Source organism: Bidens hawaiensis, unplaced genomic scaffold, assembly GCF_021521415.1.
Source record: "Bidens hawaiensis isolate Kalapana, Puna unplaced genomic scaffold, B.hawaiensis_p1.1 tig00002181_1, whole genome shotgun sequence".
In the NCBI taxonomy this organism is placed as follows: domain Eukaryota; kingdom Viridiplantae; phylum Streptophyta; class Magnoliopsida; order Asterales; family Asteraceae; genus Bidens; species Bidens hawaiensis.
In genome coordinates, this window is record NW_027491116.1 from 786126 (window position 1) to 802238 (window position 16113).

Sequence of the window (16113 nt, forward strand, 5' to 3'; positions counted from 1 at the left end):
ATATATTTTTTGTTTTATAATTTTTTAAATATTTTTTAGAGGTTTTTTTAGTGCTTCAAAATGGTTTTCAAATTTCTCAATTTGCAAAGGGTTCTCTTAGGATCCTTACCATATATATATATATATATATATATATATATATATATAGTTGGGTTATAATAGGAAGTATAGTTTTTGTAGGAAGGATAAGAAGTAATCTTGACCATTGATTTTGAATATGGATGGTTGAGATTAGTTTAGGGGAAAATCAAGTGTGAACATAAGGGGAAGGGTATAAAAGGAATAACACATTTGTTGACTTTCTCTCTCCACATGCAAGGCACATGCCAAATTCTCTCATCATTTTAAAATGTTCATAACTTTTTATTACTACGTTTTTATTGAAAAACAAATTCATCATAATTACGAGTGTCTTTTTATCTTTAATATGAGTATCATATTATATATATATATATAAAATTAGCAACTTTAGTATGCATCATGGTTTGTACCTTAGGTTTTATGGGTTGTACCCATTTTTTGTTTTTGTTTTTCATTTTCTTTTTGTATTTAATACATTAGTTTTAACCCAATACTTCAACATCTTTTACAATTTAATCCTAACACTTTTCACTTTCAACTTTGGTCCACTAAACTTTTCATATTTTATAAATTTTATGTTTTATGTTTTATGGTTCGGTCTAAACTTTGCGAGTTAACACTTTGCAACGCGTATGCATGATTCAACGTTTTTACGCCTATTTTTTCCCATTTCATGAGCTCGTCGTAACCCGCAGCTCCTAGATCAACTTAGTTATTGTTTCTTATGTTTTACGTTTCGCTTGCGTGGTTCAATGTTTTACGTCTATTGTCGTTCGGTTTAACCTTTTTATTTTTTTATTTCTTTCTTTATACGAGGTTTTTTCGGTGTTGGTTGTCGTTGGTGGTGGTGTGACATGGATGCTACGTGGCACGATTTTACGCCCCCACCGCAACGCTGTGGGCATAATTCTAGTTGTAATATAAAAATTAAAAAAAAAATAGTGGGTTTTTTACAAATTGTGTTTTACAAAATTGCGTTATACAATAGTATTTTTCATTGTATTTTTTCCATTGTGTTTTTTACATTGTGTCATACAATTGTGTTTTTATCATTGTGTTTTTTTGTAGTGTTTTTTTTTCCATTGTGTTTTTCATAGTGTTTTCCATTGTGTTTTTTCGGACTTTTCCGGCGAGGTGGTGGCAGTGGGTGACGGGTGTGGTGGCGGTGGGCAGTGAAGTGGTGGTGGATGTAGGAGATGAGTGAAGATATAAGTGGGTTTTATGTAAGTGGGTTTTTGAAATTAATGTAAGTGGGTTTTGAGATTAAAGTAAGTGGGTTTTGATATAAAAGTGTTAAGACAAAAATACCCTCCTTCCTAGCCTTCTTAGGAAAATCAAACTTCTTATTTGAACCTAACCCTATATATCTATAATATATATAAACGAAAACCCTAAAATCCTATGTGTCGCGATGTGGTCGCTTCCCCTGTTATGGAAGCCACCAGATTTCTTGATTTTTAAATGGAGGCCTCTCATTGATTTAACCCAAATTCATGGATATGGGTCTTACCAAAACCAGATAGCTCTTAAACGGGTTATAACATCTCATTAAATTAAAATTTAATCTTACCAATTATTTGATATGAAAATCCTATAAAATAGGGATATACTAAAATTTAATATCCAATGATATTATTTATAACTAATAAACAATTTTATAGTAAAAAAACATAAGCGGGCCATGGGTCACCAAATCCAGATAGCTTTTAAACGTGTTATAACATATCATTTATTTATGAAACTCTTTCATCATCGAACCCTAAGTATATTATAACTTTCTTACAATAAAAAAAATTAAAATCCAAAAAATAAATATTAAAAAACAAAAAAATATAAAACAACCATTCTCTCAAGCTATCAGGTTGCTTTATTTGTAAATGAAGGCTTCTCACGCATTTGACCCGAATTCACCGGTAAATGTGTCACCAAACCCAGATAGCTCTTAAACGGATATAATCTCATCAAATATTTGATATGAAAATCATATAAAATAGGAATATACTAAAATTTAATATCCTATTTTATTTTAAAAAAAAGATATTATTTATAATTAAGAAACAGTGTTATAATAAAGAAAATAAACGGGTAATAGGTATCACCAAACCCATATAGCTTTTAAACCGGATAATAACATATCATTTATTTGTAAAACCATTTCATCATCAAACCTCAAGTATATTAATTATTAACTTTCTTACAATAAACAAAATTAAAATCCAAATATACATATATAAATATTAAAAATGAATAAAGTAAAACAACCCCCGTAATACGGGGGATAAAATCTAGTATATATATACACTCTAATAAAAGACTACCAATTTTTGCCACTTGTCAATCCCATAGCCTTTCTCATATTTTTCTCAACTAATTTCAATATATGGTCCTTATCTTTTAAGGCATTTCAATATTTGAATTCAATATTTTTTTAAATGTAAATTATAACCAATTCATTTATTAACATTAATGGTGAAATAAGAAAATAAGGAAATACAAATAAATTGGGGTTATGTTGGCCATGGGTATAGTCTAACGCCCAACATAAGTTAAGATGGCATGATACTTTAAATATGCATTAAGCCACTCCTCACTAGTGTTAAGTTTGTTAAAAAGGCTCATAGATTATTTTTTTTCACGGGTTAAAAGGAACAATATATATTAAATATGTATTAATTAATAACTGATTTGGTATTAATTATGGATCAAACTATATCCTTTTGGTGAGATGGAGTGAAAGAGAGAAAAATGAGTGATGTGGTGGTTATGTGAAGTTAAGAGGGATTAAAGTATACTCATGGCCTTAGTGTTACATGTTGGTTAATGCATAACTAAAGTGCTTATTATGGTTTATATTCAAAGTAATAAAACTATACACAAAATTTAAAAAAAAATTATAGTTATAGCATTTATTATTAAAATATGTTATAAAAATTCTTTAAGATTCACACCATAATTATAATGTAACTTAATAGAAATATTTATTATTCACACCATAATCATGCTCCTCATTACATTTCAAAAAATATTCCATTTTCATGTTAATTTAAAAAAAAAGTAGTTAATCCTATTAAATGTCATATGCTTCCATAAAATTCGAAATCTTTGCTTTTTTTTTTCTATAAATTGTTCAAATATATATATATCAATTAATTAAATATTCCAACAATTTTCCATAATATTAACTAATAACACGGGATTAGTGCTAAAACTTAAAGTATTCTTAATCCAATATTTTTAACTATTATAAACTAGGTTTTATCCCCCCATATTACGTGAGTTGTTTTACATTTTTTGTTTTTAATATTTATAAATTTTTTTGAATTTTAATTTTATTTATTGTAAGGAAGATAATAATATAGTTAGGGTTTGATAATAAAAGGGTTTCACAAATAAAGTAGATGTTTTAACCTGTTTAAAAGTTATCTGGGTTTGGTGTGACACATGACCTGCTTATTTTTTTTACTGTAAAATTGTTTTTTAATTATAAATAATATTTTTTTTATTTATATCAGATATTAATTTTTAGTGTATCCCTATTTTATAGAATTTTCATATCAAATATTTGGTGAGATTAATTTTCAATATAATGAGATGTTATAACCAGTTATCTAGGTTTGATGAGACCCATACCCGCGAATTCGGGTCAAATGCATGAGAAACATTCATTTACAAATAAAGCAATTTGGTGACTTGAGAGGAGGTGGAGAGCAACCAGAAAACTTTTAAAAGTTTCCTTTATACACACACACACACACACACACACTAGATTTTATCCTCCGCATTACGGGGTTGTTTTACATTATCCATTTTTAATATTTATATATGTACATTTAGATTTTATTTTTATTTATTGTAAAAAATTAATAATTAATATACTTGAGGTTTGATGATGTAACAACTCGAGTTTTCTACGTACTGATTATTACTTACTACCCGACTCGTTTTATGTTCGAAAAATTTGTAACACTAAAAAGTATCACGTTTATCGAGGAATTACTATACAATTTATATTTATTTATTATATTTATTTTATATATATATATGTATGTATATATATAACTTTGGGAAATATACATTTATAGCCCAAAACTAAACTCTAACCCTTTATTGTTTCCTTCACGAAACTTCAAGGACTAAAATGCAACTTTTACTTATTATCTTTCTAACCCATATAACCAGATCCATGATTCAGGACCGGTTAACCCGAAACCCGTACCCGTTTAGTTTGCTTGAACCACAATTGTCGTGCTAAACTAGGAATTGAATCACGTTTGTGATTTCCCGTACCATTATCGGCCTAAACAACTCTTTTAATTAAGAAACAAGATCAGATATAAACGTGTATTGATTCTCTAGCTAAACCGTCCTAACCTAGAATTGATTATATAACCTAGGATTCATAATAATTCAATTCCACGCGTCTGCACCCCTCTAAGACAAGCGCCAACTGAAGCCCTATATTTAATTTGATTATCGGTAGCTCGTTATACCCTGTTCATCATCCTCATAAGCTGGCCCTGTTAATTCAAATTGACCAGTGTTACTCATCGTTTAAGGTAAAAGTTTATACATCTGAGTTCGTTTTGATGCGCTTTACCATAACCCTAACATTAATTCGTCCAAGGTTTAGCGGATTGATCGATTGATGGGTTAGGGTTTATGATCAAACTTGGTTTTTATAGGTTTCTGTATATATAAAATTGTTTATAAATCTTAAGCAACTGACGCACCATCACGCATGGCTGGTGTATGTGTGTGTGTTCAACTCCTTTGGCCGCCCACTGGCGTGGGTTCGAGTCCCGGCCAAAGATTTTTGGTTATTTTTAATTCTTTATTGTTTTAATTAGTTTTAATGATTTATAATATATGATAATTAATATTAAATATTAAATAAACGATATTTCATTAAACCGACATCATAAGGTTAAACATTTCGTGTAAATTTTTATATATATATATATATATATATATATATATATATATATATATGCATTATAAATGTACATATATATTAAACCAACAATTATTTTACTAAAATCTAAACACCAATATTGATGTTTCTCATCATAAAACGTTTTTATAAATTTGCTCATATTTATTCAAACTAATTAACTCATACTTATTCAAACTAATTATTTGTAAGTTTAATTATACGATAAACAATGATTTTTATAATTAAATAATAACAATAATCCGTAGAGATCAATCGTTCAATCCATAACGTACCCAATCATAAATATAACTCAAATCAGATCAGAATCCTAAATTCGTTATATGTATTATATCATTTATAATTTATTTATAATATTATATTATTTAATTAGGATCCTTGTCGATAATTCTCGAAGAGTGTGATTTTCACTTTCTTGTAGTATTCATTCCTGTTTGGCTTATTCGATCAGGTGAGTTTATCATTCCCCTATTTTACTCAATTTTCTAAATGATTTGGGGACATATGCGTACGTATTCGTATTTCATACTATATATATATTCAAACAAATGCATACGTGTTATTGTGAGTGATTTAATCAAACATACGTACTACTTGCTTACTTGTGTTACCATTCAATCAATCATATATTGAGATTACTATTCAATCAATCATATAGCGGGTGTTCATGCTTGTGACCAACGTCTAAATCGCTTGGCAACGGTCTACATACTTGTTTATGGTTTGATTATATTTACCGCACTTATCACGTTATGCTTATTTATAATGTTGTGTCAAAACTGGTGATATTCTCACTCAACTTTATGTTGACAAAATCCATTTTATACGCATATGCAGGTTGATTGTATTGAAGATTGAAGTTTGGACATGTAGACGAGACCTTAAGATATAATCAAATTAATCTTTATTTGAACTTATATTTGTATATTTAAATTGTTTATTGTATTTGGATATTGTGTGTAAAATTGAAATAAAATAATTAATTAGATATTGTCACATTTATATTATGATAGTATCTTCGAGTTGTGAGCAATCGGATCACGCCCCGACATTTCCGTCTTAGGTTGGGGTGTGACAGATGATAAAATGGTTTCATAAATAAATGATATGTTATAATTCGGTTTAAAAGCTATCTGGGTTTGGTGATACCCATTATCCGTTTATTTTCTTTATTATAAAATTGTTTCTTAATTATAAATAATATCTTTTTTTTAAAATAAAATAGGATATTAATTTTTAGTATATCCCTATTTTATAGGATTTTCATATCAAATATTTGATGAGATTATTTTTTAATATAATGAGATGTTATAAACCGTTTAAGAGCTATCTTGGTTTGGTGAGACCTTTACCCGTGAATTCAGATCAAATACATGAGAAACCTTCATTTACAAATAAAGCAATCTGGTAGCTTGAGATAATGATTGTTTTATATTTTTCGGTTTTTAATACTTATTTTTTGGATTTTAATTTTCCTTATTGTAAGAAAATTAATAATATACTTAGGGTTTGATGATGAAAGGGTTTCATAAATAAATGATATGTTATAACCCGTTTAAAAGCTAGCTGGATTTGGTGACCATGACCCGCTTATGTTTTTTACTATAAAATTGTTTATTAATTATAAATAATATCTTTTAATTTTCAAATTGATATTAAATTTAGTATATCCCTATTTTATAAGATTTTCATATCAAATAATTGGTAAGATTAATTTTTAATTTAATGAGATGTTATAACTTGTTTAAGAGCTATCTGGTTTTGGTGAAACCCATACCCATGAATTTGGATTAAATCAATGAGAGGTCTCCATTTAAAAATCAAGCAATCTGGTGGCTTCCATAAAAGGGGGGAGCAGCCACATCGCGACACATAGGATTTTATGGGTTTCGTTTATATATTATATATATATAAGATAAGAATCACTATTTTCACATTATGCAACTTTAAATCTTCTAATATTCTGTTAACTAATTGTTATTTAAAGATGACTTTAAGTTTAGCATGCATTTGCCATTTTCATGGCAATTACGTTCATATGAAATGAAACAAATCATTTTGGTATATTTAATTTTCGGTTTTATATGTTGCTTGAATATACAATTGTTAATTGTAAAATATAAAATCAATTAAAAATTTTAATACACGGAATATTAATGACATCAAATTTATCATGGTCAATCAATTTCTAATTCTAAAGATTCTAAGGATAATTATATCATCAAAGTTCATCTAATCTGATTTTTGGGATGATCGTGTTTTTTTTAATAAACATGAGTAGATAGTCTCAAATGACATCATATTAATTTATTAACAGGTATGATATTTTATGTGCATGAATATATATATATATATTAGTTATTATAAATTGGTCGAAATTGAAATCGATTTTTATTATCCTTTCTATTTGATTATCTTTATAGAATAGATTGAATTTCCCTTTTTTATGTATATGTCCTTTTGTCTCTTTTTTATTAGTGGTTTAGAATAGAACAAGTAGTCACAAGTAGTCATATGTAAGAGAATGTAGAGGAATTTTCTTTAGAATAGAAGGGTCTTGGTATATTACTTTTATTAGTATTAGAATTCAATCCCAATGGAGGATTTTCTATCGAAAGAGAAGACTAGGTCTAAGTAAGGTATACTAAGCCTATTTTACGTTGTTGACAATGTTTACAATGAAATTTAGCATTAGCAAAGATATTAGTTTTTTCAAACTTTATCTTTTGCACAAAATTGGGCAGTTATCCGCTCCGCACTTGGCTACCCAGCATTTACCGTGGGCACGATAACTGGTACACCAGAGGTGCGTCATTCCCGGTCCTCTCGTACTAGGGAAAGGTCCTTCAATGCTCTAACGCCCACACCGGATATGGACCGAACTGTCTCACGACGTTCTGAACCCAGCTCACGTACCGCTTTAATGGGCGAATAGCCCAACCCTTGGAACATACTACAGCCCCAGGTGGCGAAGAGCCGACATCGAGGTGCCAAACCTTCCCGTCGATGTAAGCTCTTGGGGAAGATCAGCCTGTTATCCCTAGAGTAACTTTTATCCGTTGAGCGACGGCCCTTCCACTCGGCACCGTCGGATCACTAATATATATATATATATATATATATATATATATTTGTTAGTTTCATTGATACCTTACCATTTATCTAGAGTTGGTATGTATTTGAAGAATCTTATTAGTCACACGAAAGAGTTATAAGCAGACCTATATGTTACCTTATCAAGAGTTACAAGCAAACATGAACTACAGATTTTGATTTTTGATAAACAATGTATACCAACCAATACAATCACAAATGTAGTGTACTATAAAGTTTTACTGATTTATAACATATTTGTGTAATCAATTGTGTAATTTATGTAATTTTAATGTAAAATGTAATGTGTTAACAATATATGATCATTTTGTTGATTGCATTTCACCTAATGGTTAAAGTTTAAAATTTCATCAATTACTCATGTAATACATGGGCCTCAAACTAGTATGTGTGTGTGTGTATAGGATTAGGTTTATTTCAGAAGTGATTATTATAGTGAGAAGTGCAAGAAGTGATCTCAACCATTAGATTATTAATCAATGATTGAAATATTATTGCATTTATTGTAATTAATAATATTTGAAAGATATTAAAATAAATATGAAAAAGTTACTTTAGGTAGAATAAAATAATTAATTATTTAATTTATCTCATATATCCCTAAATAAAATCTCAAAGCATAAATATTCAAAAGTTATGATTTTTAAGTTACAATTTATTTATTTCATTATATGTTAGTGTAAGATCTAATTTTGTTCTTTTTTCACCAATAAACAATTTTTAATTTATAAAATTTAAACAAAAAAATATCTTCAACAATATATTTATCCATTTTACCGATTATGGGATCGTTCGTTACCTATATTATCTCTATATTATTCATCAATTGTTTGATTTCACCGCACCCATCTCGATCGATTATCACCAACAAGATCCGTTCGTTTGTCGGATCTGGTGTCGGGACCAGCAATGATGTTGAATGTCACATCATCTGACAACGACAAAGTAATACAAGCCCTAGTCTTCTTGTCAAACTTCTTCCAATATGCTTCTAACATCTTTTCTGGTTTTTCTGACAAAGTAGCGTTTTAATCTGCATCTTCTACCAACCAAACTTATGTTCTATCAAACTTCTATATTTAACCCTTTCCGTCTTCTGCCATGACAATGACAAAACGAAACCTGGATAAAAACAGAGACATACACAGCAATGGCACATGCCTGAAATTAACGGTTGTTTTACTGAACTCTATTAAACATTCAAACTATTCAATGCGCAGCGGAATAACGAACTTTGATAATCAAAAAACTGAAACAATATAACCTAACAATACGGTTGGCACTGGTTCTTGGTCTCGTTGATCAGTCTCTTTTGATTCAACAACTGTTTGGCAAAATAGATTGTGATTTCGGCCTCTAATTGCTAATTAAAAAAAACACAGTAGCAAACTGATTGGAAAAAAAACCGGTAAAATAAGCGACTGAACTGTTGAATGATACCCCTAATCGATGTGTTGCTAGCTGCTGATGAATAGTGATCGTTGTTCACCTCTAGATTGGTGGATTTGTTGTTTTAATTAATATTTGTATGTGTCGACGATATTTAATCTCACAAATAATACACATCAATTGCAATACCTAATGGTTGGTAGAGAGTTACTTCAACACAAAAAAACCATATAATATATTTTGACGGCTGTGATGAAACCTCACGAACAAAGCACATATTCACAATTTCAAATTTTCAATGTTACCAACAGTGAGTGGTCGAAGACATAAACCTCAAATATTAATTTGCAATATAATAACGCAATTAGATGGGTCGGATAACCTTGAAAGAAAACTTAAACTTCAATTGTTGTCTGGGTACAACGGCTATGGCTGCTGGTTACTAACCTTAATCGACCAACTCATCTGCGATCGTGTTCTCGGGTGTGTAACGAACCTAAGCTCTATGCCACTTGCTAGGATCTGACGCACACACAAACCCGAACAATACTGCAAGAGAAAATTAAACGAAGATAAACACGCGAGATTTACGTGGTTCGGTCTAGACTGACCTATGTCCACAGGCTGCAACCAGGGTATTTTATTATTGTTACTGCCTCACTCGTGAGGAATTACAATTACAGATACAACTGTACAAGCTAAGTATATATATATATATAGATACATTAAGGTTACAAGCTTATTCAACAAGAAACTAAAACGGGCCCTAATAAAGAGATATAGGGTCGGCCCAAAATCTTCCATGTCTTCTATCTTTGTTAAACCCAAAACATTAGTCTTCAAGTAAACCGAGCCCAAGCCTCCACAAACCCAACATTTATAACCCGTGAAATTAAAATATATTTGTTTTACCTGTGGTCAAGTCAATGTCAGCATCAAACTCCTCGTTTGCCCTTTTGATTAAAATCTAGATCACAACATGCATTCATACCAATCAATATGTAATAACTTAAGTTGTAATATTGTCATTTGACCTCTGGTAAAATAGGAAAAGCTCCATATTAATGATATCTCTTTGATCCAAAGTTGCATAGAACAATAGAGTTAATTACTTTAGCATTTAAATACAAAGCATTAGTAATTTTTAAACAGTGCGTAAGGGTTAATTACTTCAGCATAGTATTCGAGACGGTAATATTAAATAACCCATTTGAGGCCGTATAATCCTTGAACATGAACTGATGATCATACTATTATAGCACATAGGGTATTTTCAGATCAGACAGACTACAAGTTATGGCAGCTCAAGGGCATTTTTGGAATGCTTCAAGTTGATTGTGGATTTCATAAATTCAAAAGTCAAGAATTAAGATTCATCACCTAACAGTTCCCATGTGGAGAGTGTATAACTTTGAAGTTGAAGCAATTCTAATTTGAGAATTTTCACAACATTATTATTTATTTGCTTGTCAAGGTTATACACAAAGAACTCTATAGACAGAAATCAAAGTTGCAAACATTTATTCATTAGTTTAGTTTTGTGAATTACGTTTTCTCATACCTGCAAGAACTAAAACATACAATTTATTTATAGAAATGTTTACAGCAGTAAACAAACATACAAACAACTCTTAACACATGTAAAAGAAAACTAACTAAATACAAATGCTGTAATAAAGCTTATTGTAACTAGACAAGAGCTGATGTGTTTATGGATATAGTTATCTAGACAAGTACTTTGGTTCACAAGATGGATGAGAATGGGGTTGTAAATGATTTGATGTGTGATGCATATAATATCGATCATTCGCCATCATGATACATATTCAGGGACAAACGAGGAGCAAGAAGGACTTCTAATGGTGTTGCTTTGCTGCCAGTTTGTCCCGGGCTTTCAGTCAAATCAAGTGGCTCATTTGATGGTTTGCTTATCACAAATTGTTGAATCATATTGGCTAATGTCAAAGGCATAACCTTTAAAACAAAGAAAATACCAGGGCACATTCTTCTGCCACTACCGAAAGGAAGCAGCTCAAAACTTTTTCCTTTAAGATCAATATCCTTGTGAGTTGTCAAGAATCTTTCTGGTTTAAATTCTAATGGATCTGCCCATATATTTGGATCACGATGGATTTTCCAAATATTTACAAACAAACGTGTGCCTTTTGGGATGTTGTAGCCACTCACAGTGCAATCCTCCATAGACTCATGAGGAACAGAGAGCGGTCCAGCTGGGTGCAAACGCATCGTTTCTTTGATAACGGCATCGAGGTAAACTAAGTTCTTCAAGTCTGACTCCTCCACCAGTCTGTCTCTTCCAACATGTTTATCAATTTCATCTTGGACAGCTTTTAACGCGTGTGGGTTATTAAGTAGCAAGGCTAAAGCCCATGTTAAAGTTACAGATGTTGTGTCTGAGCCAGCAATTATGATTCCCTGCACAATTGAAATGACCGCTAGTGTTATTGGATTTGATTATGAGCTGCATGGCGTAAACTTAAGAAACCAGTCAGAAAGTAACTAATCAAGGTTATTTAATTACCAGACTTGTGGCTTTGATAACTGTATCATGGTCAAAGCCTGGAAAATCGTCTTCAGTGGCATCTTGAACAGTAGAAATCAGCACATCCATGAAGTGTTGGTCGCCTTCTTGTTGTTGCCTAGAGCTAGACTCCCTCTCTTCCTTTCGCCTCCTTAACCATCCTTCAACGATGTCGTCAATTTCTTTACCTACCATCTTCATTTCTTTCTCGTATCCCCCTAGGTCGAAACCATTTGTAAAGGGAAGGAAATCTGCCGCGACAAATGTGGTGAATAACTTAAAGAATTTCTTTACCACATTCTGAAATCGAACTGCTTCCGCATCCTTGTAGTGGAGCCTATGCCCTGATACAACTCTCATAAGAAGGTTAATTACCAAGTTCCCAAACAATTGTTGCATGTCCATCTTTACCATTTCTGAACCTTCACTGTCTTTGTTCGTACGCCACGTCTCATATATATCCTTGGTGGATGCTTTAAGTTCTGAAACTCGCACATGTCCAAGCATCTCAACTCTTGTATGAGAGAGGACCTCATGCATAATGATCTTGCGAACTTGTCTCCAGTAAGCCCCATAGGGAGCAACTCCAAACGCGCCATAGTTATACGTCATGAACTCTACTGCCTTTGATTTGGGTCGACTTGCAAAGGCCTTGTCGTTTGTAGTAAGGCACTCTTTAGCTACCGCCCCGCTACTCACAACCAAAGCTTGGTGAACACCAAGCTTGATGGTAAAGACAGGACCATACTTTTCTGACATGTCACCTAAAACATGATGTGTTATCTTAGATCCACCTAGGTGGTGCAGGTGGCCTATTATAGGCAGCGCACCTTTCGCTTGAGGTGCCGGTGGGATCTTCACTTGCTTTCCCCTCAAGATGCGCAACATGAAAGCTGTTACAGAAACAATAAGAATAGACGTTAAAGCTATTGAAAATGAGAGAATATTATGGAACTCCATGCCTTCTGTATGCAAATAAAACTATGTGTTTGTTATATGATAGCTGCCATAATCCAGAGTATATATAGGTAAACAAGAGGTGACACCTGTTCTATTATATTATTATTTTACGTTTTCAAAGGATTCAAGTTTTTGACTATATATCGTACCAGATATTGTCAAAGGTTGCAGTTTTTTTTTTCTCAAAGAAAAAGAAAAAAAGAAATTGTGTTAAGTAATTATCTTTAATGTCGTCAAAGGCAATACATTTCAACGTATGCCAAGATGTACTAATTACCTGTAAATCACCGGTCGTCAAAGGCAACACACGCTTTAGCTTTTGTCAACCACCACTCCCCCCCATAGTAATTATCTTTAATGTCGTCAAAGGCAATACATTTCAACGTATGCCAAGATGTACTAATTACCTGTAAATCACCGGTCGTCAAAGGCAACACACGCTTTAGCTTTTGTCAACCACCACTCCCCCCATGAGATTGTTTTACGTTATTCATTTATAATATTTATATATTTTTTTAGATTTAAATTTTATTTATTATAAGTAAATTAATAATATACTTAGGGTTTGATAATAAATGGGTTTCACAAATAAATAAAATGTTATAACCCGGTTTAAAAGATATATGAGTTTGGTGAGACCCATGACCCGCTTATTTTTTTTACTATAAAATTTTCTTTTAATTATAAATAATATCTTTAAAAAACAAAATCGAATATTAATTTTAGTATATCCTTATTTTATAGGATTTTCATATTAAATATTTGGTGAGATTAAATTTTAATTTAATGAGATGTTATACCCGTGAATTCGGGTCAAATGAATGAGAAGCCTCCTTTTATTAATAAAACAATCTAATGGTTTGAGAGGAGATGAGGAGTACAGAGAGCTTTTAAAGATTTCGTTTATATATATTTATGATTTTTTTGTATGGTTTTCATTGTTCACGTAACACATATCGCGTTGTCGTGATATATCACTATATCAGTGCTCATTTGTATAGTTAATAAAAATGAACCTTATAACAAATATAAGAAAAACTTTGTAGTACGAAAAGTGCGGGAATAGACTTTAGTCAATCACGCTCTTTTAAAAACGGTAAATAGAACAAAACTATTGTAGCTGATTGAATATCATATTCAAAAGTCGGTTGGACATTTAAGCACACGACAAAACAGTATAAGTCGGTTGAATATCACACTATACTTTTAAAAACGCGGTTTTCATTAAAATTTAATTATATAAGAATGTTTAGAATAAAATTAAAATAAAAATAATAATTTCCTATCGATGCTAGCATTTAGTCGAAGTCGATTTGTCTCTTCACAATATCATCTTATTTACGAAAAACTGTGGCAATAGACTGATTTTGATTTAATAGATTTTCACATCTTTTGAATGCTTTATTGTGAGCACTACTAGCATCACCCTCATGTGTACCTAACCATTCCCGTTTTGGTGAAAAATTAAGCCTTTCTTTTAAAAATATATCACGCACACCTTGGTTCCCAACATGATTGGCAAATAAGTAATAACACAATTAATATATTTTGTCTACTTTACATTGTACTCTAACCAATTAGCATACATATCAAACCATGAATGTTGCTCTTTGCTACCATTTTTATTTTTATTTTTATTTTTTACGAAGACTTATGACCACTTGGTTGACAATGCCCATTAATCTAATACTTTTTCCATATCTCATCTCTTAGATCATCCTAATAATTCAAAATTCTTGTCGGAATCTCAGTGAAAGTTATCTAAATTACCAACCAAAATTTGTGATGGATTGCACATTTAGCCCCAACATTAGTTTTAGTAAGTTTTTAACAAAACATATTGAAACCATATACCATCCATGTGAGAGTATATTCGTCTTTTTATATTTTTCTGAGAGTTAATTGCACAAGTGGGCATCGTAGTTTGATCATTTTGCTTGTTTGTCCACCATGAATGAAAAATTACAAAATTAGTCCAAACATTTGTCGAATTAACCTTTTTATCTGATATTTATATGTTTAAAATACCAATCATATTGTATTACGTAGATCAAGTAGTGTTGGTAAAATTTTTATTTAATTTAGTTGCGCGACAAACTAATCTACCTAATGAAATATGATAGGTATTTGGGATTTAAAGGGATGCATATAAGAGAAAGAGTTGATTGCACAAATATCTGAATTAATTTTGTCATTTTTCAAGGTCAAACATGTAACGCATCAAACTAGAAGGCCATTGTTGCAACTAAAACGAAGAGAAAAATCTAAAATGGGAAATATATCGTCACATGAAATTAGTGACAGATCTAGAAGATTATTTTAGAGGTAACCCAAAATCTTTTTTTTATCGTATATTGGTGCATGGCCGTCTATGCGAATTCAAGAGCCCTCATGGGGCTTTGTATGAGTGGAGAAATGAGCCCCTTAATTTTTTTTTATATTTTTAATTGGGTTAATGTCTAATGGCTCTAGTTGTTTATAACATCATATTTGACCCTGCTCGGTTTTGAATGAAATTTACGTCGAAACATAGACCGGATTGTTAGAATAAAATTTGTATTAAAGCGTAGACAAAAATAAACACGGCATAACATATTTTGGAGTATAGATAACACTATATTCTAAAGTTATAAAAAAGTTAGAAAAAATATGTCAAAATATGGCTTAAACAGAAATTAACAACAATATCATAATATATATTTGTTTATATCTGATTATCTGTTGCCTGTGAATATAGTAAGAAATACAAATTATATTGTAAAGTTATAAGTATATGTAAATAAAACAATAGAGTAAAAATTTTAATAAAATAAGATATAAACTAAAGATACCAACACATGTATAAATGGGTAAGAAGTAAAAAAATATAAATTCTAGATGAACTTTGAGCTTCCTGCTATCAATATTAATATTAATATTTTATAATTTTAATTTAATAAAAAGTCAAATTAAACAACATTAAATAAATTTTTTTTACTTTTTTTACTTTCATACATCGTGCATTTAAAAGTAGGGAAAATCCCTAAAATAGCTCATCTATAAAATGTGATTCCAACTTTGTCACCTAAACTTAATA

The 16113-nt window shown here is 30.8% G+C and overlaps 1 protein-coding gene across 1 annotated transcript; it reads right to left on the bottom strand.

Annotated features, from left to right (window-relative positions):
* Positions 1-10951: 10951 nt before the first annotated feature.
* On the bottom strand, positions 10952-13182 carry LOC143608842 (cytochrome P450 CYP82D47-like). The gene is made up of 2 exons (XM_077083771.1): positions 12078-13182; positions 10952-11971 (listed from the first exon to the last, which is right to left on the bottom strand). The coding sequence occupies exons 1-2, from the start codon at positions 13035-13037 to the stop codon at positions 11339-11341; spliced, it is 1593 nt and encodes a 530-aa protein (XP_076939886.1). The 5' UTR covers positions 13038-13182; the 3' UTR covers positions 10952-11338.
* Between the last annotated feature and the right edge of the window lie 2931 nt (positions 13183-16113).